The sequence below is a fragment of the Amphibalanus amphitrite genome, unplaced genomic scaffold, assembly GCF_019059575.1.
Source record: "Amphibalanus amphitrite isolate SeventyFive unplaced genomic scaffold, NRLGWU_Aamphi_draft 000190F_arrow, whole genome shotgun sequence".
Taxonomy (NCBI): Eukaryota; Metazoa; Arthropoda; class Thecostraca; order Balanomorpha; family Balanidae; genus Amphibalanus; species Amphibalanus amphitrite.
In genome coordinates this window covers 624840-646012 of record NW_024881685.1, presented here as the reverse complement: position 1 = coordinate 646012, position 21173 = coordinate 624840, and the positions used below count along the sequence as shown (strand labels likewise).

Below are 21173 nucleotides of genomic sequence, written 5' to 3'. Positions count from 1 at the left end.
TCACATCTAGTTAGTTAATGGTCGTCTATAGTACCTTCAAAAGATATTCATGGTTTTGGGGTGGTTTATGTCTAAATTTACGCAACTATTTTTCCTGTTCATCATCTGACGCCATATGCTGCTATTTTAGTAGCAACGACTCAATTTTGAATCGGTCCCGCCGACTGCACAATAAAAGAAGATAGATACAACACTTTTGCGGCATCACTGAAAAACTTATGCAGTACTGTTATCAAAATTCTCATAACACCGTTCGACAAACCTGAAGTCTTTTTGAAATAAATATGCTTGTATTTTTCGCTTCAGGCTCTGACGCCAGAATAATGAATTTCGTAGTCGCAATCGCAAGATTTGGCTGCGTTTCTGGCGCATGCCGTTCATTTGTGGCGCAAAATAATGTAAACAGTGTCATTGGAAACAAAGAAGAGTAGGCACTATGTACCCCCGAATTAGAATCTAATTAATTCTAAACCGAATTAACTCTAATTCAAATTAGAATCCTTACAACCAAGCAACGACAAGGCGATAACATAAGCAAAAACCCAAGCGTCGCTGTTTGAAACAAAAGCGCCATATACTGCGACTTTTTTATAGAGAAGGACAACGTATTTCGGTGGGTGTTACAAGTACTGCAAGTACTGCTCCTTTTTTGCAAAAATAAAAACCTTTTTCACATACGAAAATGTGCTAGGAAATTTTCATATTTTATAGAAACTACAGTAGAAATAGTATAGATGTCGAGTAATTTTTATTTAAGAAAAAAGAAAGCTCATTATCTCCCTTTAAACGTTCGGACAAAGTTTTGCCATACAACTGGCATTGTGCGATTGGGTGGTGGGGTTAAATTCAGCACAACAAGCTATGCTTAACAAGCTTGCTAACAAGCTATGCTCCGACTCCTCAAATCCGCCCATTCAACCATTCGGACTAGAATTATAAAAAAGGTCAATGACTTTCATGTGACCTTGGACTCCGTCATAATGCATAGGACCAGCATCATTTCACCACCATTTCACATGTTCGAACGTCTACAATCACAAAAAGACTAGAAACGAGCGGATATCGTAAGCTGACATACGCCGAATCGCGATTCCGCCCAGACACGGTCTCGATAAATAGTTCACAGGTCAAAGGTCATTTGGGTCAGGGTCACGAAATGTTCCGGGTAGGTGTAACATGGATAAACTTGAGAGCAATAAGAGTTTTGTCGCGATCGGCCGCTATTTGCGCGAGTTATTCGCGAAAACCCAGGGGGTGTCCATCCGCCCCCCCCCCCCTCCGCTACAAATGCGAGGGTTAAAGGCTATTGCAGAAAAAAACATCTCCCCAAAAACGTCACTCATGACAGTTTTTGCCCCCTGCAGGCCAAGCCGTTGGTCTTAGGTCGAATATGAGAGAATTAGTCAGAAAAAGTGTTAACAGGGATGACGGGGCTATCAAATGCACTTTTCTGTGGCTCTGTAGCTCTTTTCAGTTGCGAGTTATGTGCCGGTCTGTCGAAAATTATTGAAATTATTGAATTATTGAAAATTATTGAAATTGGCAAAATTTGACCTACAGGGTGTCCCATAAGTTCGTTCTCACCTAAATTTTACGTTTTTAGGCTTTCTTGCTTAAAGGCACGCTGAAATTGGTTCGTAACTGAGCTTACATGGTTGCCATGGCTGGTAGAAATATGCTCCACAGTAGCTAATTTCTGTAGACAAAATAGTTTTTGCTAGAGAGCCCGCTTCCTACAGAGACGGCTAACGCCGCAACATAGAGGTCTCCGATACGGGTACGTCTCAGTATTTACTCAGCACGTGACCATTCGCGACGATTGAGGGTGATTGAGGCCTACCAGTCTGTAGCCAATATCCATCGCTAACTGGACGCACAGTCAGCAAGTGACGCCGATGATTTGTTGGGAGTCAATAACTGCAAGTTTATCCTCTTTCTAGCCAGCCCTCAGGAATGAGCCAAGTGGCCAAAACTGTGTGGCGCCAAAGTGGCCATCAAAAAGGTCAAAGGGTTAGAAAGTTGGTAAACAGACTTTTCAGGATGGATTACCAGCTGTCTAAGAGTGTTCTTTCGGGGTACATAACTCAAGGTGACTTAAGCTTTGCTTACCGGAGGGCTCAAAACAGTCAAAAACGTCTTAAAATGGCCAAACATGAGTTTCGTTATGCCTGAGGCTAAACAAAACTAGAGGGCTGATGACATCAACCAGGTCATCTGGACTAACTAGTCCACGTTCGAGATGAAACACCCGTCCAAACCCGAAAACAACCCCATAAGGGCGAAGGAGGAGGCCTTCATTTCGTCCCGTTATGTTCCTATGCAAAAGGCCAGGGTCACTGTGTTGTGGGGTTATAGGCGTTCTGGAGTTGATCAAGTTACAAGTGGCAACCCGGAAACAGTTTTGGGAAGCAGAATGCTTTTCCAAGAACATCTAGGAGGAATTTCAGCCCTCAAGCTGAACTCGAACCGCGAGTATGAACACATTTATAGAGGAGAAAATGGCATCCGGGAGGTCGTAGGCCCATCTTCAGGCAAGACAGTGCATCAGTGCACAGGTCAAGCAAAGCTTAAAAGCGGTGCAAGGAGACTGTGACAGGCGTTTGTGGCAAGATCACATGCCAGGCACCTCATCGGATCAAAATTTCATAAAAATTTGTTGGTTATGCTGAAGTTGAGGCTCGTTGAAGCGTAGCGCTGTTCCAGCCTCGAGGAGCTCACGGCGCATGTCAAGTCAGTCTGGGTTAACTTTAAGCCTGCTATGCAGCCAAACATGCCGGTTGGCATGCCGCAGCATGTATTCATGTGTTTGCCTATTTAATGGGGAGCACATTGAGGGGTCATAAATATACCAAAACGCAATGTACTCTGTTTCACATGCAAACATAATGTGAGAACGAACTTATGGGACACCCTGTACGATGACCTCTGGTGACCTGACCTATGCCCTGACTTAAAATGGCTTAAGTGATTTCGTCATACTTTTTTACGCTATTGCGAACGACGCCTGCCGCGCGGCGTGTCGTTATGTGGCCCAGGAGCCGAGTTAGCAAGGGGAGGGATGTTCAAACATCCCCTCCAACCCGGGCGTGCAAATCCAGGATCCCAGCGGGGCGCGGATATGCAATACCATATGTTTATTCACTCCCGATTACAATACAAAACCAAATATTCTAAATCGCCGATGGCTATTTCTAATATTTGCTTTTGTATTTTTCTCGTGTGTGACTGAACGTAACCATGTCTGGCGTGCTTCATGCGAAACCCTGCCCAGGCTGCACTGCGCAATGAGCAGCCAGAGAGCAGGAGCGTGCGAGCGACCGGCATGGCAGTGGCTCCAGGAGCACCAGCGCGGGTGACCGATCCGTACTGCTGCGGCCCTCCTAGCTGCCCGATTAGCTCACCGGTGCGGTAGTGGCTCCAGGAGCCCCAGTAGCAGATGACCTCGGTGGCGGCGGCGGCGCCGAGCAGCGCGGTCAGCAGCAGCAGGCTCCGGACGGGCTCCATTCCGGGGGAGAGCGGGGCAGCAGACAGGGTCACCGGCAGCAGCTCGGTCAGCGCGCCGGTAGTCGACAGGGAGCCAGGGGCCGCAGTGCCGCTCCGCCTCTTGGAGCCCCCTTTTATCAGCCGCCGCTCCTGTGCAGTGGCCGGTCACGTGGCCGATAGGGGACAAGGAGCACTAAGCCTAGGACTAAAAACTTACCAGTGCCAAGTGCGTGAGTCACCCAGGCAGGTGCAAAAAATGATCCCAAACTGATTCCGGCCGACCGTGGTCACGGTTCTGCAAGGCTTCAGCAAACGCTGGACCGATTCATTTGCGGTCTTTAGTTATATAGAGTAGCTTCATCCCTTCCAGGTATGGGGCTATTCCCGATGCATTCGGGTGACCCCTAATTCACGTGACACGCGCAAAATGAACAGGTGTTTGGAAGGGATGCCTTAATCTCTTGGATAAGAACACCGTTGTAATAACCCGCGCCGTGCTGGGGGGGGGGTTACACTCCCCCCCAGGGTTTTCGCGAATATCAAACGGCGGTGCTGCGCGCCGCCATTTTTGGTACACGTGTTCATACATCATTTCCGCACATGTGAAATCGTCAGACCCAGGTCGTTTAAGGTCAGGTCACCAGGTCACGTTAAGTGACCTTACCTCAGAAAAAAAGTTCAAAGGCTCGCTATAGCTACAACGACTGAACGATCACTTTGAAACTTGCAGCGATTGATATTAGTAACAGTATGTATCAAATGTATTATCTCGGTATTTATATCTGTGACTTTTAAATCTGGATATGTGTGTCAGGTCAAATTTGTGACCTCTTCTTCCATTATAAGTCAATGGGAGACAATTGAAATGCGCCTCTTTTGGACGAATGTCGTTCAAAACGCTCTCAAACATCGTTTCATTGGTAAACATGACACACTGAATCGGAAAATGCACCTGTGGCCAGGGGCGCGGGAGCTACTTTCAGACTGGGGGGCACACCATGATAGAGATCAACCTAGGGTACCCCCAGATTTAGTTTTCCCGCCGGTTTTAGGCCACTTATTTTTCATCCCTTGGCTTTTTCAACAAAAAAGAAAACATTTGCAAAAAAGTGCGGTATTCCGTCTTAAAGTTGTGGGGGCACCGACCCACGGCCCTAAAGTTAGGTGGGCAAGCTGCCCCCACTGCCCCCCCCCCCCGGTTCCCGCGCCCATGCCTGTGGCCCTTTGTATGCCTCTGAGGTCAGCTCAGGTCATGAACGGCCACCAGCAGTTGTTTTTTGGCTATAATTTTTTATAGAGACGTGCTAGAGCGGCGAAAACACGTCAGATGTGTTCAGGTAGACGATACGGATCGACTAATGTGCAACATGACCCTTTCCGGTCAGGTCATGACCTTGACCTAAAGTCGCGTCTCGACGAGAGGAACACGATGCTGCCAAAAGTAATGTCGTAGCTCCCTTGAGTCAAAAGTTATTGCCGAAAAACATTTTTCGTGAAAACAGCCATTTTTACAGTTTTTGCCCTCTGGAGGCTAAACCGTTGACCTGAGGTCAAATCTGAGGACGTTAGTCAGAAAGGTCTGTAAAAAGGCTATCGAATGCGCTTTTCTGCGGTGCTGTAGCCCTATTGGTTCCCGAGTTAGCTGTTGGCAGTTTCCAAATTACTGAAATTGACTAAATTTGACCTTTGACGACCTCTGGTGACCTAACCTTTGACCTGACCTTAAAAATGACCTAAGTATTTTCCCCTTATTTTTGACGCTCTTTCGAGTGCCGCTTACCTCGTGTCGCTACGTGGCCCAGGAGCCGAGTTAGAAGGGGGGGGGGGGGCGTGAAAACGCCCCTCCACCCAGCATTTGGCGGGAAGTTCAGGCTACCAGCACAGCGCGGATTAAAGAGACTACTATCAGATCAGGGCTCAAAAATTGAAAGGAGTCAGCTTGTTTTTGCTATTGCTTAATTCCTCAGGCTCTGCTGATTCTAATGATATGTATAACTGCTTGATTGTACCAGTTAAAGCCATAGGCGGCGGAACAGCTTGGGGTTCATGAAACGGTGTTGGATAGCCCCAACGGGGAACTACCTTGTGACCCAATGTCAGCACCGGCTAGAGGAGCCAAAACATAGGGTACCCCGAAATCCTGTTTTCTCACCAGACTTAAGCCACTTATTTTTTGCCACAGCCTTGACACGATGTTTTATTTTACTAAAGAAAAAAATGGAAGGCCATGCCTTTATATTAGTTTGTAAAACCCACACATTGCTTCACCGAGGGTAAAAAGTTACAGTTCTTACCTCCACCTCATATCACCTGGACCTGCATTAGGTACTTATAACCTGTCCCAGGCTGGGGAGGTGTTTGAAGGCACCACCCATGTTTGACACACCGGCTCACAAACCAACCCCACATACCGGCTCGGGTTCACTATCTCACACAGTTTTCCGAAGTTATCTTAAAGGTAGTGTGCCACCTTTGAAAGATTTCCCATTTTATTTTTCCTAGGATAAGAAGCTTCTGTTTTTACCTGATATCGCAAAAAAATCAAAAATGGGCCTGGAATAGTGCCTTTTTCGCCTAAAAGTTTATCGGTTTTTCGATATGTATAACAACTGTAGTCAGGGCCTCGGCTAAGGAATTTTGACTACTGGGGCAAATCGTCAAAGTGTGTTGGCGCCCTGCTGGGGGGGGGGGGGGTTGAACACCTGCGGTTTTTCCTGCGGTTTTTCGCGGATATCTAAAAAAAACGGCGGCGCTCCATCATCCATCAATTTTACACGTGTTGTAAAAATTTCAAACCAAGGTCATTCAAGATCAGGTCACCAGGTCACTTCAAGTGACCTCACCTCATGAAATGTTTCCATGTATGCCGTAGCTACACTGAGTGACCGATCGCTTTGAAACTTTCAGCGATTGATAAGGGCAACAGCATGTACAAAAATTTATATTTCGGAATTTTCATATCGGTGACCTAAGGTCAGCTCACTTTTGCGACCGATCTATTATAAGTCAATGGGAGAAATTCAAAACCACCTCTTTTGGACGAAAGTTATTCTAAACACTATAAAACACTGTACGTGACTTTGACACACTGAACATGAAAATAGCACCCGTGACCCTTTTTATGCCCCTGAGGTCATCTCAGTTCACGAATGGTATCTAACAGTTTTTCGCGAATAACTTTTGAAAGAGGCATGCTAGAGCGATGAAAATGCCTTAGTTGTGTTTGGTTCGACGATGCAGATCGACTGATATGCAACATGACAATTTCCGGTCAGATCATGACTTGAACCTGAGGTCGAATTTTCAAGTTGACCTTCAAGGTCAAATTGTAGTTAATTTGATGCGTCTTGACGAGAGGAACACGATGTCGGATCAAAGAAAGCGCTTGCATTGGGCCTTGGCTCGTGCAAGGCATGAGTCAAAAGTTATTGCAGAAAAACTGTTCCCCCAAAATTGTCTTTTTAGTAGCTTTTGCCCCTTGCAGGCAAAACCGTTGACGTTAGGTCAAATCTAAGAGAAATAACCAGAAAGCATGCTAATATGGCTATCAAATGCGCTTTTCCGCGGTGCTGTAGCTCTAATTGGTTCCCGAGTTATGCGTCGGCATCTTGTAAACTGTCGATATTCGACCTGAAAATCGGCGAAATTTGGCCTTCACCATGACCTGACCTTTGACCTGACCAAAAAAGTGGCTGAAGAAATTTCGTCATTATTTTTTTACGCTCTTTCGAACGAAGATGGATTATGGGGTGTAAAAAGATATGCTTGCCAATGTACAGTCCACAGCAGAAGTAATGTGCGGTTTCAGTCATGGGTATGTTCTGCTTCTGAAGCTTAGGAACGATTAGTCAGACTACAATGAAACTTTGAATGTAGCTTATATGTATCGTCACTCTTGCAGCTGCAATTTTAGCTATTGACATCTTCTTTTCGATCACTCCGCATTAAACAATATCCAGTCAAAGCCAATCGTTGAGATTGGTAAAACCCTACATTACTTTAGCGGTGGGCTGTACGCCTATGTTTTTGGATGGAAATTGAGGGTGCAGCTGCACACCGTGCACTCCCTCTTCCGCCGCCCCTGATTTCTTGCCACAAACGTCTTCAACCGCTCCCGAATGAAAGAATGTACGTTAATATTGATATATTCTCATTTTGTGGAGGTTGGGCAAAGCCTGACCACTACTGGGGCATTCCTCGACTCTACTGGGGCATTTGCTCCAGTAGTTAACATGTTAGCCGAGGCCCTGACTGTAGTGGGCTGACGTGCAAACAGGCGTCGGCAACAATCGCGAATGCGGCGCACATGTGACAATAAGCAAAAGTCATTATAGAGTTACGACGAACGGGAATGAGTTATCAGCTGTCTAATCGTAGACAACACAATGTCGAGCCTTAAACTGTAAGCCTGTATTGGTATTGTTTCTTTTATTTGGCTGTCGAACATTATTTATGGTTTGAAATATGATTTTATGTAAAATAATTGATATCAAAAGCCGTCTCTTAAGTTATGACCCCATTTCACCACACGCAAGTGGCAGAAATGACAATGATCAGCTGACGCATTTTTCTTGGCCGAAGTCAGAGCGCGCAGCCCGACGCACCACCACCGCACCACAAAGTATGAGCAGAAGCCGCGCCCAAAGCCAGGGCCCCGGTAACGTGAGGTAGCCGAGTCGGGGCAGCGTGCGCTGACCCAAGCCGGGGCCGCAGCTTTGGGCGCGGTCTACCGCATCCCCGCGGGCAGCCCCGGGCTATCACATGACACCGGGAGGACGCGCGGCCCCGGCTTGGGTCAGCGCACGCTGCCCCGACTCGGCTACCTCACGTTACCGGGGCCCTGGCTTTGGGCGCGGTCTACCGCACCACCCAACAGGCGTGTTCGAAACCGCAGGAGATGATGATGAACGGGTTTATCGAAACTTGATTGGATGAGCATATCGGTAATAGCGATTTCAGTGTGTGCATTTATTGTTCATAGTGGTGTGAAATGTGGTTGGGGTACGACCGACAACCCGTCGGGGCGAATTTCGCACTGGGGTACTCAAAATTTGAAGAATTTAAGACGTTTCCATGAGTTTTGAAGGTATGGATAAGTTCTAAAAATCCGGTTCTCCTTATCTGGACCATTAACTCCATACGGTCCAGGAAAGCTGGCACACTACCTTTAACCCGCGCACCGACGGGGGTCTGCTCCAACTTAGAACCGACGGGGGGCGGATGACCACCCCCCCCCCCCCCCGAGATCTCGAGAACAAAGCAAGATAGCGACAAGCGATAAACGGCATGGGGTACACACGGACAAGGTCTACAATTTTTACAAAGGTCATTTTCAGGTCAGGTCAAAGATGACGTCACAGGGGTCAAAAAAGTCAAAATGGCGGCGCTAGATATGGAGGGAGTTTTTCTCGAATAACTTTCGAATTGGTTAAGCTAGGAACAAACTAAGGGTACCATCGTGATCCTCTCGTCAATCCGCATCGAACCATATATATGTTGACCTCGAAAGGTCAAAGTCAAAGGTTGACCTCAGGTCACGTGACCTCGAGGTCATCATGTATATCATTCGATGCGCCTTGACGAGCTGAACACAATGAGACCATCCGTGCGGCTGCATCTTGTTTCTGTAAGGAGTTATTGGCAAAAAAATATTTGGTGACCTTTGATCGTTCGTTCAAAAGAAGCGCCTTTTAATTTTCTACCATTGACTTATAACGACGCGAGGTCGCGAAATAGAACCGGCCTTTAGTCACAGATATCAAAATTATGAGATATATATTTTGTGCATACTGTTACTCTTATCAATCGCTGAAAGTTTCAAGGCGATCGTTCAGTCGGTGTAGCTATGACGAGGATTCTAGCTTTTTCTTAGGTGAGGTTACTTGACGTGACGTGGTGACCTGACCTTGAGTGGCCTGGGTCTGAGATTCGCGCCGCTGATTTTTAAGATATTAGCAAAAAACGCAAGGGGGTGTCCAAACACTCCCCCAGCCCGGCGCGAGTTACCCTATTGAGCTATCATGCTATTATGGAGGTCATGTGACAGACCTGGCTTCACATAGGTAACGCATGTGAAAAGTGAGACGTGTACGAGTTGTAAGCAACCGGAAGCTTGCTATTTTTTTGCCAAGCTGCATTCGTTTGTGAGAGACTCCGATGCACTATGTTTTAACTCGGGACCAAAACTGGCCAGGGCTCATAACTAAGAAACTATATGAGATACAGACATGTTTTTGGGCTCAAACGAAACGTTGGAGACTACCAATCATTTAAAGTGCAAAATGTGTCGGACCAGATGCTTATGTATATGTTTATGACGTCAGAAGTGTCACGAAACATATAAAAAATATTGTCATGTTCTAGCTATGAATGCACGAACATTTAGGTATCTGTAAATTTAGAGTAATCGCAAGTCTGAGCAAGGCTCATCGACGAGGCAAGTCAAGTTTGAGGACATGACCTTGTTAATTAGCGTTGATGACCTCAGGTGACCTTGAATACTCTAATAGGTATAGGACTTATTCATATATGTAGGACCTACAATCTTTATATTTATTTCAAAAACATTTCCAAACGTATATTTTGATATCAACTTGATTTTAACCCGGTCTCCACTTTAGTAAGTCCAGAGTCTTGTATGTTTTACGTCACATGACTCACGGGCAGATCCAGCTAATCCGTTTGGAGAGGGCAGAAGTTTCCGACCCATTCGGTGACCCCGACCCACCGCCGCGCCGGTGACTTTACAACGCTTCACTACGTCTGCAATATGAATGCGTGCAGTTCAGGGAGTTCCATCTGTTATCAGCATACCGAGTTAAATAATGAGCAGCGAGCGGTCAGCTCCATCCCTCAGAATGGTTGTGACGGAAAGACCTGCTTTTCGTCCAGATAGGCATCGACGCCGTATTATAGGTAGGTATTTATCATCACCAAAAGCTTTGGGAGCGACAAACGGATAGTTTTGCCCACACGATTCAGCTATGGGGAGGGCAAATACCCACTATGCCCTTCACTGGATCCGCCATGGCATGACGTGAAATGGTAGAATGTATCCCAAACATCTTACCAATTCCTATTGTATGGTGCGTTATGTACCATGCAACGTGCACGTAAAAGCACTTCATTGCCATATACTCGTATTACTGCAGCAAACGGACACTTTTTCATAAAGGTGGACACTGGACAGCACTAATGATACCATACCACCTACATCGAACGTATTAATACTGACTGAAGAGGCCGATAGTAACCCTGCCGAACGCAAACAGGTGATGGACGATCAAAAGCCGATCATCGTGATCAGCGATGCGTGCTGTGGCAGGTCTCATACAGTCACCTTTCAGTTCACAGTCCCATCTCAAACTGGGCACAATGAATATTTAATTGCGCTCCATCAGGTACTAAAATATGTTTATAAACTACCAAGCAAGCATGAGTAGCGACCATACAGCTCCAGAGCCCATCTATGAATTTGCTGCAATAGCCATGGGGTGGACAGTTCCTGTTATAGACCAGGTACTATATATAAGTATACACAATTAATTACACCGATAATAATGTTAATATTTAAGAAATGTATGTTTCATAGGAATGCTAGCAGTTTTTGAATGAACAACTGTCATTCACCGACATTGTCCGGTCTCTGGTTCCGGAGACCCTTTGTTTTCTTCTCGCGACACATGAAAATGCAACTGGCACGTGTCGTGGGGGGGTCGTGCCGTCAGCTGATTACGCCCCAGGGTACGGCAGGTCGCACACAGGTCGGCGACCTTCCATGGGCCACCAACTCGTCACAACAGACGAGAGAATGAACGAGGAGTACTAGCATTTTCCCTTAACGCACGCTAGGACCCGTCCCATGGCTCAGCAGGAGCAGACATGATTCATTCAAAAAAGTGTTCACCCCCAACACCGGCGCACTCAGGCGCAGCTGAAATTTTGAGGACATGTAGACAAATCCTTGACCCACAGTGTGGTGGTAGTCTGAGACCGTACACTAGCGTACAATTTTTTGTAGCTCTATAAGAACATTGACATTTTTCAAAAAAGTGTGGCAATGTAAGGGCTGACGGAAATCAATAAATGCAACACCTATGTGCAATATAATTGTATAAATTATGACTCATTACAAAGCCAAAAGTTCGCGCTATCGTTTGGTACCCAAATTATGTAGTTGTTTCAATCCAAAGCTCGAAAATGTTGACGTGGAGCAAGGCGACTGTTTCTGCGTTTGTTCGCCGAAGTTTAGCTTTTGAGAGTTGTCTGACTTTGTTGTACATTTTCAACGTTTTCAAAAGTAAAGAGAATAAAAGTTTCCGTCGTTAAAGATGCTCTGATCATTTTTGCACACGATAGTGGCCAAATGAAAACGTTTAAAAATAGTCGATATTTCGCGTCCTGGCCAGTTTTTGGCCAGAGTTAAAACACGGTGCGATGGCACTAAGAACGTTGAAAAGTTGCGACGTTTTTGGGTCGTGCATAGGCTTCCGGATGACGGTATAGGTCAGTTACCTGATCAACCCCGAATTAGTGGTTGGTGTCACAAGACTCGGCTTGATTCATCGGTTGGGTTTGCCGACTTTCAGCTCTTCATCTCGGAAGTGTTTCGAGCAATCGTAAAAACCGTCATTACAGTAGCACCTTCCCGCCTTACAGTATCACCGCCGACTTCCCGCGCGGCCAAGATGTTAGAGCTCGTTAGCTCTAACTAAATAAAAAGAAAATCGTCGCATTTTCTTTTTTCATTTGTAAGTCAATTCACATTGTTGAAACATCGCTCAAATTCCTTTCGACATATACCGTAATATAAACATTTAACAATGAAAAGTTGTGTCTGCGGGGTCAGTCAGGAGTCGATGGATCGACACAGGAGCGTGCACATCGTGCATGAGCTGGCGCACACCAAAACTTCATTGCCTTTCATAGCGGTGCTACTCGAGCTCATTATCAGTAACGGTTCCACATTTTCGGACGCGTTTTAGTTGGGCAGCCATAAAGCTGCCACGCACAGAGATGCAATATTGCATGTGGGGAACCGCCGGAGCATCCACCAGCAGATTTTTTTATATCGTGTGCATCAGACGTGCTAGACGTCGTAGTGTTGGAGCTCACTGTAAAAAAAAAAAATGTTCACTAATATCGTTGTAATCCGGCCACTATTCACTAACAAAATGCGAGCAAAATTGAAGTTTACTCGCAACTTGCTAGTGAAAAGTGGCAGGATAACTAGTAAAGTAGTAAACATTTTAATAGTGCTGGGCTAAAAAGACCGGAAAGTCGTCGCGCTCTGGCTAGACCAATCAGGAGTCAGGACCCTGAAGCACCGTTGTTCACCCGTCGAAACATGTTTTCCCCAGGTCAACGATGCATCTATAACATTCCACAGTCACACCCAGAATCTTGTCGGGCGCAGCTGGAGTAGCTGAATCACCAGAGTAGCCACAATCAGCTGGAAAGATACCGCCACGGCACATCAATGCAATTGGACTTGCGGCTCTGTCCGCGAGTTAAAGTGTCGCTGCCGAATCCACACTGCATTACGGCAATCGCCGCAGTGTCACCGGCGGCAGTGGGGCTGTAATTCACTCCGCGGCAGAGTTTGACGGACTCCGGCGGCTGTAATTCACTCCGACACGGTGTGATCAGAGACGGCCCCCCGGGGGCTGTAATTCACTCCCACACAGACTGATTGGCCGCGGCTCGGGCCGCCGTGTCACTGCCGGCCGTCACATTCATAGCCGCCCGCCCCGTCACTGCCCCGTCACTGCCCCGTCACTGCCCCGTCACTGCCCCGTCACTGTCCCGTCACTGCCCCGTCACTGTCCCGTCACTGCCCCGTCACTGCCCCGTCACTGCCCCGTCACTGCCCCGTCACTGCCCCGTCACTGCCCCGTCACTGCCCCGTCACTGCCCCGTCACTGCCCCGTCACTGCCCCGTCACTGCCCGTCACTGCCCGTCACTGCCCCGTCACTGCCGTCACTGCCGTCACTGCCCCGTCACTGCCGTCACTGCCCCGTCACTGCCCCGTCACTGCCCCGTCACTGCCCCGTCACTGCCCCGTCACTGCCCCGTCACTGCCCCGTCACTGCCCCGTCACTGCCCCGTCACTGCCCCGTCACTGCCCCGTCACTGCCCCGTCACTGCCCGTCACTGCCCGTCACTGCCCCGTCACTGCCGTCACTGCCGTCACTGCCCCGTCACTGCCGTCACTGCCCCGTCACTGCCCCGTCACTGCCGTCACTGCCCCGTCACTGCCCCGTCACTGCCCCGTCACTGCCCCGTCACTGCCCCGTCACTGCCCGTCACTGCCCCGTCACTGCCCCGTCACTGCCGTCACTGCCGTCACTGCCCCGTCACTGCCCCGTCACTGCCCCGTCACTGCCCCGTCACTGCCCCGTCACTGCCCCGTCACTGCCCCGTCACTCACTGACCCGTCACTGCCCCGTCACTGCCCGTCACTGCCCCGTCACTGCCCCGTCACTGCCGTCACTGCCCCGTCACTGCCGTCACTGCCCCGTCACTGCCGTCACTGCCCCGTCACTGCCCCGTCACTGCCCCGTCACTGCCCCGTCACTGCCCCGTCACTGCCGTCACTGCCCCGTCACTGCCCCGTCACTGCCGTCACTGCCGTCACTGCCCCGTCACTGCCCCGTCACTGCCCCGTCACTGCCCGTCACTGCCGTCACTGCCCCGTCACTGCCCCGTCACTGCCGTCACTGCCCCGTCACTGCCCCGTCACTGCCGTCACTGCCCCGTCACTGCCCCGTCACTGCCGTCACTGCCGTCACTGCCCCGTCACTGCCGTCACTGCCCCGTCACTGCCCCGTCACTGCCGTCACTGCCGTCACTGCCCCGTCACTGCCCCGTCACTGCCCCGTCACTGCCCCGTCACTGCCCCGTCACTGCCCGTCACTGCCCCGTCACTGCCCCGTCACTGCCCCGTCACTGCCCCGTCACTGCCCCGTCACTGCCCCGTCACTGCCCCGTCACTGCCCCGTCACTGCCGTCACTGCCGTCACTGCCCCGTCACTGCCCCGTCACTGCCCCGTCACTGCCCCGTCACTGCCCCGTCACTGCCCCGTCACTGCCGTCACTGCCCCGTCACTGCCGTCACTGCCCCGTCACTGCCCCGTCACTGCCCCGTCACTGCCCCGTCACTGCCCCGTCACTGCCGTCACTGCCCCGTCACTGCCCCGTCACTGCCGTCACTGCCCCGTCACTGCCCCGTCACTGCCGTCACTGCCCCGTCACTGCCCCGTCACTGCCCCGTCACTGCCCCGTCACTGCCCCGTCACTGCCCCGTCACTGCCCCGTCACTGCCCCGTCACTGCCGTCACTGCCCCGTCACTGCCCCGTCACTGCCGTCACTGCCCCGTCACTCACTGCCCCGTCACTGCCGTCACTGCCCCGTCACTCACTGACCCGTCACTGCCGTCACTGCCGTCACTGCCTCGTCACTCACTGCCCCGCCACTGCCGTCACTGCCCCGTCACTGCCCCGTCACTGCCCCGCCACTCACTGCCCCGCCACTGCCGTCACTGCCCCGTCACTCACTGCCCCGTCACTGCCGTCACTGCCGTCACTGCCCCGTCACTGCCGTCACCTGCTGTCACTGCCCCGTCACTCACTGAACCGCCACTGCCGTCACTGCCGTCACTGCCGTCACTGCAGTCACTCACTGCACCGTCACTGCCCCGTCACTGCCCCGTCACTGCCCCGTCACTGCCGTCACTGCCCCGTCACTCACTGCCGTCACTCACTGCCGTCACTCACTGCCCCGTCACTGTCCCGTCACTGTCCCGTCACTGCCCCGTCACTGTCCCGTCACTGCCCCGTCACTGCCCCGCCACTCACTGCCCCGTCACTGCCGTCACTGCCTCGTCACTCACTGACCCGTCACTGCCGTGTCACTGCCCGTCACTGCCCCGTCACTGCCCCGTCACTGCCCGTCACTGCCCCGTCACTGCCGTCACTGCCGTCACTGCCCCGTCACTGCCGTCACTGCCCCGTCACTGCCCCGTCACTGCCGTCACTGCCCCGTCACTGCCCCGTCACTGCCCCGTCACTGCCCCGTCACTGCCCCGTCACTGCCGTCACTGCCCCGTCACTGCCCCGTCACTGCCCCGTCACTGCCCGTCACTGCCCCGTCACTGCCCGTCACTGCCCCGTCACTGCCCCGTCACTGCCGTCACTGCCGTCACTGCCCCGTCACTGCCCCGTCACTGCCCCGTCACTGCCCCGTCACTGCCCCGTCACTGCCCCGTCACTGCCCCGTCACTGCCGTCACTGACCCGTCACTGCCCCGTCACTGCCCCGTCACTGCCGTCACTGCCGTCACTGCCGTCACTGCCCCGTCACTGCCGTCACTGCCCCGTCACTGCCGTCACTGCCCCGTCACTGCCCCGTCACTGCCCCGTCACTGCCCCGTCACTGCCCCGTCACTGCCGTCACTGCCCCGTCACTGCCCCGTCACTGCCGTCACTGCCGTCACTGCCCCGTCACTGCCCCGTCACTGCCCCGTCACTGCCCGTCACTGCCGTCACTGCCCCGTCACTGCCCCGTCACTGCCGTCACTGCCCCGTCACTGCCCCGTCACTGCCGTCACTGCCCCGTCACTGCCCCGTCACTGCCGTCACTGCCGTCACTGCCCCGTCACTGCCGTCACTGCCCCGTCACTGCCCCGTCACTGCCGTCACTGCCGTCACTGCCCCGTCACTGCCCCGTCACTGCCCCGTCACTGCCCCGTCACTGCCCCGTCACTGCCCGTCACTGCCCCGTCACTGCCCCGTCACTGCCCCGTCACTGCCCCGTCACTGCCCCGTCACTGCCCCGTCACATGAATGTCAAAAAAGGTCAAGATATACCGATTTACTCAGGGGGGCGACACGGCTATTCGCGCAATGTATTCATTTATGGGCCGCGCGGGGCCTCGCGATGACGCGGCTGGAGGCAACTGCTCAGCGCGCTAGGATACTTCTGGCGGGGCCGGGCGCTGAACGGTGTGCAATGAATGGGTTATGGTCGGGCAGACAGAGATGAGACATTGAATTTGAATTGACATCAGCAATCGGGTGGGGAAGGAGAACGTTTCTAATCGAGCTTGGGATGGGGAAAGCCGAAAATATCACGATCGGCTCATGCTCCGACAGGGCCGGGTGCTGTACCATGTGTAGTATATTTAGGCGGGCAGACAGAGATGAGTTATTGGATTTAAATTCACCTTACCATCGGTTTCTGGTGAGGTTTGAAGACGTCTTTAGTCAAGCTCGGGAGTGGGGCAACGGCCACTGGCGGATCCAGGGGAAGGCATTTGGGGCAAATGTCTTCCCCAACAACCAGGGCAGCGCCCGAAATCGATTTTCGTGAATAAATGAAAACTTCACAACTTTTCTGAGGAAATGTTGGTTAATCACACCGCACAGCAGTGCACAAGGAATCGAAATCCGAGTTTTTTAAATTAATTCCGAGAAACCTTTTTGGGGTAAGCCCCCGCAGTGTCCAATACCGCTTCCTGGATCCGCCAGTTGTGAATAAGTCACGGTCGATACCGAGCTTCGGCGGGACCAGGCGCTGTACACGTTGTTCTTTGAATGAAGAGGTGGACAGACACCTAGCCCCACATCCTACTGCTATGCCCGTGCTTCTGTGGGTGAAGCACTAAAGCATCACGGAATCCCAGAGGACCTGCGAGTCGACGAGGTGGCCGCTTTGGCCGCCGGGTACTGCAGCTCCCTGGAGTTGCCTGGGACCGATGGCAAAAAAACAGCTCCGGCGGTGCCCCTATGGGCCGTAGTAATTAGTGAATTCCCGTAATGTAGAGATCATATCCTCAATGGTCTCCATTACCATTTTATATTCCTAAACAATATGACAGACCAATTATGCTTGCCTACGTTCAGGCATTACCTCTGATGGTCATACGCCCAGTACAACATGTGTTGTCTGTCAAACAACAATCGACGACGGGATCCCTTCTCATCATCTCTTAAGCCATCGGCTGTCAATTCACCCACCCCGTTTCCCTAAAAATAGACGGTCAGATTCGGCCTGGGTCCTTACGACCCCTCTAAATTCGCCAGAGACGGGATCGGATCGCCGTTATTGCACCCGTCTTAGTGTCTTAAATACTATGACAGCTTCGACCACGGACGTCGGACGCCGGACGGGGTGATCGTTCCACGAATGTACGCACCATCCAGGCCTAGGATGCATCGAGGTTTAAAAGGATGCAGTCTGTAGATCAATCAACAAACAATGGTGGTATGCAACCACTTTAAAATATCTTCCTGACTCCCGCAACGTTCCAACGCCCCTCTGTTATGCATTCGCCCTGTGTGTCCGCCGAGCCGGCTTGCCTCCAATGACGTCATCGGCCGGCCGGCGGCGTTCAAGGTCAAACGGCTGGTGTCCTTACCTGGAGTTCTATAGCCTTGGATTTACTACGAAAAATATTTTTTTTACGTAAAGCTGAGTTCAATCACGTAAAAGATCATATTCGGTCAGGAAGCGCTTGATAAGCATTTTAGGTATTACTTCTGACTGATTTCAAGCCCAAATACTGGAAATATTGTGACGTCATAAGAACAGTCGCTACTAATTTTCATTCATTCAAATGGTTACATCTCTGGCAGTTTTAAAGATATTTTGTTAATTTTTGGCATGTTGAAGGCCCGTAAGGGGTTTTCTGACGCATGTTCCGGTTTTGAATATGCTTCAACGCTAGTTTGAGACATTGTAACAAATAGTATGAAAATTATCTCGAAAAGTTGTTAATTGTTTCCTTTGGAATCCGAAATTTACTTTTAGGAAGCATGAGAGTGAGGTTAATTTTCTTATATATTAACCTCACTCTCATATACATAAAAGAAGACAATGTATTCAAATACACAGTTAAAAAACAGAGTTTTCGGTAACAAATACTTTGATCACTGTGTGTATGCTAAAAAGCATACACACAGTGATCAAGGTACCTATTTGTTACCGAAAACTCTGTTTTTTAATTGGGTATTTGAATACATTGTCGTTTTATATATATATCTGTCATGGATACCTAACACACAATTAATTTTCTTACTATTTACTACATATTCTGGTTTTTGAAAATTTCACAAATTTCAAAAATATCTCAAGAAATATAAATTTTATCTAGTTGAATCAGCTGTAATTGGCGACCCGATAGGTCCGGCGACGTGCACGCTTTGAAGGTGTCCGACCACAGTAATCTACCACTCCCGCGGCATTAGGCGTGAAGGGCCGCTGAGCCGGCGACGCTCCGGCCGCAGCCGATAGCCGGGCCCGCTCCTACATTTCCACTGTAAGGCTCTGCTATGACATGTTTGAGAGCGTGTAATGTCGGTGTCAAAGGATAGCCGGGCTCAGTGGGATGACGACCGGCGGCCGATATACCGGTCGCCGGCTGAGGGACGGGTCGTTAACGTGTCAACACTCGGCGGGCACGGGCAGCGGGCGCCGCCGATTGCACCGCGCGGCTGCCAGCCTGTGCGCGCCACGTCGCTCAGAGCAGCGCACACAATTTACAACACTTCCCCGAGACAGACATTATCACCATTGACCCCTCTTACCCCAGTCAACACATCGCATACCGATCCATCTATCATTGCGGCATGACGGCATGCCGCAAGAGACTGCTCGAATTTCCATGTTATGTGTCTCATATTACCCACAACAAATATTTTTAAAAAAGCAGAATGAACGTAAGGCAAGGCGTTGCCTATTTCCAGCTCCATAGTAGACAATACAATACATTTTTGTACACTGAAAACAATGTAATCCGGAGCTGACCAATTAATCCTTGCTCTACAGGTAGGGGTGGAAAGAAAAATATGCTCTGATTTAAACAGTCCGTGAGATCAAAACGAGTCGTAATATCTCAAAACGAATCATTTGAATCACTTTTTCTTGAAATTTTATACCTGGTGTCATTCACACTCTTTGTCGCTCCTAGGCGTCCCCCAAAGCACGTGTTCTGAGTGACCTCTTTTTGGCAGAATTTAGAGATATGTGTACCGCGCAACCTCCAAGATGAATTCAGCGCATGAATCGGGTTAATTCTACGTTTCCAAATTGTCCTCATCACGTTCGGGAGACTCTCTGGGCTCACTGGCTGGCACCCCCCCCCCCACCCACACAGATAAAAACCAGGGACGTCGGGCCTGAGAAGAGGGCTAGCCATGAAATATCGTTTTTTTGACTGGCCACGTGCCCTCTAAAATGTTCCTCGGGCCAGGAGAGGCCCGCCCTTTATGTGCTAGGTGGAGCCTCGTGTTTATTGGAAACAATGTACTTGGTAACAACCAGGCATCGGTAAAATCCTTTTTGAAAGGATTGCATTCCCAATCCACATTCCTAGTGCCGATGTGGATTGCATTCCTACCTGCAATCCCCTTTTTCACTTGGATTGTGATCAAATCCGCAATCCTTTTTTGCAATCCTGTGGTATTATTATGTGCACTAGTGGATCTGGGGGAGGAAGGGGGGCATAGAGCCGTGCCTCCATCCCCAAATCACCCATTTCTAGTACCTAGTCTTGTGAGTAATTCCTATCTAAGGCACAGGTATTTTATGGGAAATATTTTTTTGCCTCAAACACCCCCACATTTAAACCTCTACCCAACCAGTGTTTTATATTTTTAAAACTCGCCCTCAAATACGTAATTTTGCCCTTCCTATGTAGTTCATCAGCATATATTATTTGAGCGTTTAAATTAAAAGCGTTTAAATTATTTCAAGTTTCGATGTAAAGCCCTTGATAGCAAAGTACATTAAGCCGATGAAGCCGATCTCATAATTTTCAATCGCAACAAACCATTTCAAAGCACTAATCAAACACAATCCGGATTGGATTGCAAAAATTGGAAGTATGATGCAATCCAATCCGCAATCAAATCCTGTTTTTTGGAATGGATTTCAAATCCAGGTGCAATCCACCAAAAAGGAATGCAATCAGGATTTTGCAATCCTGCAATCACAATCCTACCGATGCCTGGTAACAACCATACAGAGCTGCCACTATCTAACGCCAGAGCCTATCCAGCACCCGAGCGTAGCGTTCCTTGTTGACGGTGACCGTGGTGCCTTTCGATGTTTCTCAGAAGAAAAACGGTCCGCACGAGCGGTAAAATCCCCCCAGAACTGTCAAGTCGGGCGTCATTCCCTCTAGACACAACGCTATAGAGCCCGCTGCACAGTCTTACATTGACGTAATGATGTGTTATGTCCACCGGCTGCCTCATCGGACCGTTTTCCCTCAAAACATCGAAAGGCACCACGGCCACCGTACCGTTAAAGGGACTATCCCACCTTCTAAAATGTTGTTAAAACCAGTTAAATTGTGCCCGACTTTATAGATTGGATGACCAGGAACACGGTTCTGGCATTTATTTTTCATTAAACATCTTAGGCTTCCCATATTCCAAACACAAACTTTCAAATATGTGACGTCACAGCCCAAAATTACCTCCTTCCCCAGGCCACATTACTGTCATAAAGCTGATTCTTTTTACTCTGTAGGCACCACAACAAAGTTCAGACCAAGTTTTAAGCGATTTTTTAACGAACAAACCCATTTAAATCAGAATGACTAAACGAGGTGACGTCACACTAACGGTCGCTCCATGTTGAAGATAGGGCCTTGTACAAGGCCCATTTTCAAATGAAGGGAACGAAT

At 49.9% G+C, this 21173-nt stretch overlaps 1 protein-coding gene across 1 annotated transcript in view; it reads right to left on the bottom strand.

Annotated features, from left to right (window-relative positions):
• Positions 1 to 21173, bottom strand: part of LOC122384439 (acidic mammalian chitinase-like) — a 55663-nt gene that overhangs the window by 15642 nt on the left and 18848 nt on the right. Inside the window, exon 2 of the mRNA XM_043371821.1 lies at positions 3402 to 3633. Within this exon, the coding sequence (XP_043227756.1) occupies positions 3402 to 3633 (232 nt within the window). The remainder of the gene's footprint in view (positions 1 to 3401; positions 3634 to 21173) is intronic.